The sequence below is a fragment of the Henckelia pumila genome, chromosome 4 (assembly GCF_033568475.1).
Source record: "Henckelia pumila isolate YLH828 chromosome 4, ASM3356847v2, whole genome shotgun sequence".
Lineage (NCBI taxonomy): Eukaryota > Viridiplantae > Streptophyta > Magnoliopsida > Lamiales > Gesneriaceae > Henckelia > Henckelia pumila.
The window spans coordinates 101,692,198-101,695,425 of NC_133123.1; the positions used below are offsets into that span (position 1 = coordinate 101,692,198).

Sequence of the window (3,228 nt, forward strand, 5' to 3'; positions counted from 1 at the left end):
AATGGATTACTAAAACCCCGTAGAGATAGTTAAATTTAAAAAGTTAAATTTAATGAAAGAGAAGTTGGACTTCTTAACTAAAGGGAGTGGAATTTCCTAAAATGACATAGGGATGGACATTTTTGGAAATCACTGAATTCGGATTCAGAAAAATTGTCTTGACTCTAAAAGATGCAGAAATGGTTTCTGTGCACATTGGTGAAATCAGTTTATCAATTGGAGTCACGATGAATTTTATATTAATTTCTACAACAACAGGCTTGGCTTGTTGGGCTTAAGTTATGGATTGTGGGCTTTAAGGAGTTAGAGTCCTGATACAATTATAACTAGAAATTATCGATAAATAGGACTGCAGTGTTCGAAAATTGTGTGTGATTTTCAGTCTTGAATTTTCGAGAATCAGTCTAGATTATTCAAGAGGATTTTCGAAATCCTCTGTCCCTTTCGGAGAAAATTCGGCTTGTGATTTTTATGAAAAATTACAATCTGAATTAACAGATCATATCTGTTTATTCTCTACGCAAACTTTTGATTGATTTCTAGTGCAGTTAATCAGAGGGTTTTGTTTTCTATTCGTGGACCTGATTGAAGAAACTTTCGTTCATCAGTTCCGGGGATATACAACAAGAGCAGATTAAATTATGTTGGTGTCCACAATCAAGCTTTTGCTTGACAAGGTAAAATATTTAATAGTGATTATTTGTTTTACTTACACAATTTAATCGTAAAAGTTTTGATGCCCAGATTTAGAATCGTTCCATATTAATAAAATAAATTTTTAAACTTCCGCTGCACCGGGTATCAATTCTAATTGATCCGAACACCGTTTTCCAACAATTTGATGTTTGGGGAATCGACTTTATGTGACCATTTCAAAATTCTTTTACAAAAAAATACATTTTGGTCGCCGTCGATTATGTTTCTAAATAGGTGGAGGCTGAAGCTTGTGCAACTAATGATGCACGGGTGGTCACAAAATTTTTGAAGAAAAATATTTTTAACCGGTTTGGTATAACCCGTGCAATTATAGTGATGGTGTCACCCACTTTTGTAACAAACTCTTTGAAATTTTTTTTGAAGAAATATGGTGTCAAGCACAAAGTTTCTACACCCTATCATCCCCAAACAAGTGGCCAAGTAGAAGTATCCAATCAAGAAATAAAACAAATTTGGGAAAAAAAGTATGAGTACAAACAGAAAAAATTGGGCACTTCGACTTGAAGATGGGTTATGGGCCTACAGGACAACATTTAAAACTCCTATAGGTACGTCACCATATAGATTGTTGTTTGATAAAGCATGTCATTTACCAGTAGAGCATAGAGCATATTGGGCCATTAAGGCACTAAACTTTGAGTTTGTTGCTGCAGGTGAGAAGAGACTGTTAGAACTAAACCAATTAGAGGAATTTCGGGACCACGCATATGATATGGCGGTATCGTACAAAGATCGGACCGAGGGAATACATGACAGAAGGATTCGCCATCGAGAATTCAAAGAAGGAGACGCTGTTCTTCTATTCAATTCCCGTTTGAGGCTCTTTCCCAAAAATTTGAAGTCGAGGTGGTCTGGCCCCTACAAAATCACCAAGGTGTATCCATCGGGGGCCATTAAGATAAAAGATGTAAGAAACGAGTCTTTCACGGTCAATGCTTAGAGGCTCAAGCACTATGTGGGGGTGATGTCAACTCGACACCAATCATCACCACACTGACCAAACAAGACTAATTTGAAGAGGAGAACAGTCAAGCTCTAGACTATAAATTGAGAAATAATCTCTAAACTCTCTTTTATTTACTCGTTTATTTTGCTCGAATAATTTTTGCCCTGTTCTCAGTTTGAATTTTTCAAAAAAAAAAGGTAGACTCGGGCGGTAAATTCTTGCCGCCCGAGCGCTAAAGTCCACTGTTTTATTCTTTTGTCCAACGAGGGGTGCACTCGGGCTGCTGAATCTTGCAGCCCGAGTGCAAAAGTGCACTGGCCCGGGATTTTTATTCAAAATGGTGTGCGCTTGGGCTGCTAAATCTTGCAGCTCGAGCGCTCAAAACGCTGTTCTAAAATTTTTTTTTAAAAAAGGGGTGCGCTCTGCGTAGATCCAATTTTTAGAATACCCCGATCCTCTTTCCTTCTTCATTAAATCTCTTTCCTTCTCTCTCCAAACCCTACGCCCTTGTTCTCTTCCAATATTTCTCACGTTTTCTCCTCCAAATCGCAGGCAATCATCAACTAATTCTCAAATCTCGCTCATGATGGCACCAAAGAAAGAAAAAATTGCCTCATCCCGGGCCTCCTCTTCCTCCTCCAACATTATAGATGACAAATTTGTCTTTGAGGAAGCCAAATCACAGTACGAAGCGGAAAAAATCAATCGGAGTCCGATCCCCTAGAGAGGAATTGATTTATCAGAGGTACGCACCATCTCTCTCGGCATTACTCAACGCGTTTGGACTGAATTTTATCGCCAACCTCAAGCAGCCGTCGTGCCTTTTGTGAGAGAATTTTACCCCAATGCCCCGGAGCAAACCGATAGCAAAGCTTTTGTTAGGGGTAAGTTGGTTTCTTTCGACCCAGACACTCTTAATGCCTTATTGCAAACACCCGCGGTCGATGACCACAAATTCCAGATGTTTAAGGCTAGTCCTGATTTTAATCTTGTAACTGCTGAATTGTGTTATGATGGGAACATGTGAAAGGACCTGGTAAAATGTTTGTCATTTAAAGAAATTTTTTTGAGGATGGAACTGGCACTGTGGTATGAATTTATCACTCATAGAATGATGCCGGTATCCCACACGAATGACGTGGTGACTAGCCGGGCGATGTTGTTGTTTGCCTTGCACAAGCACTGGCCAATTAATGTCGGTACACTCATTAACAAGGAGCTTTATACGTCCATCCGCACACCAAACATTGGCATGTTCTTCCCGTCTATTGTTTCCGCATTTTGTGTTCAAGCTGGAGTGGTTGTGAGAGACGACAAAGAATGGCAACATCTTATGCAAGAAGTGGATGATTCAATTGTGAGGACGAAAAGGACTGTCAGAAAAATACGTTTACATCGAGTGGACAGGCGAGTTTCGGGGCCGGTTAATCTTTGAGGCACATACCAAAACCTCCACCCAGTCGGCGCTCAGGTACTAAGACGATTAATGAATTATCTACCTGGGCTCAATATAAGAATGAATTCCAGAACGTCACCTTCACCCATCTTGAATCGACGAATGCTAT

The 3,228-nt window shown here is 39.7% G+C and overlaps 1 protein-coding gene across 1 annotated transcript; it reads left to right on the forward strand.

Annotated features, from left to right (window-relative positions):
• The first annotated feature begins 1,183 nt into the window (after positions 1–1,183).
• LOC140861461 (uncharacterized) lies at positions 1,184–1,657 on the forward strand. Its single transcript, XM_073264483.1, has 2 exons — positions 1,184–1,265; positions 1,371–1,657. Exons 1-2 carry the CDS (start codon positions 1,184–1,186, stop codon positions 1,655–1,657), a joined length of 369 nt encoding a protein of 122 aa, XP_073120584.1.
• The last annotated feature ends 1,571 nt before the right edge of the window (positions 1,658–3,228 follow it).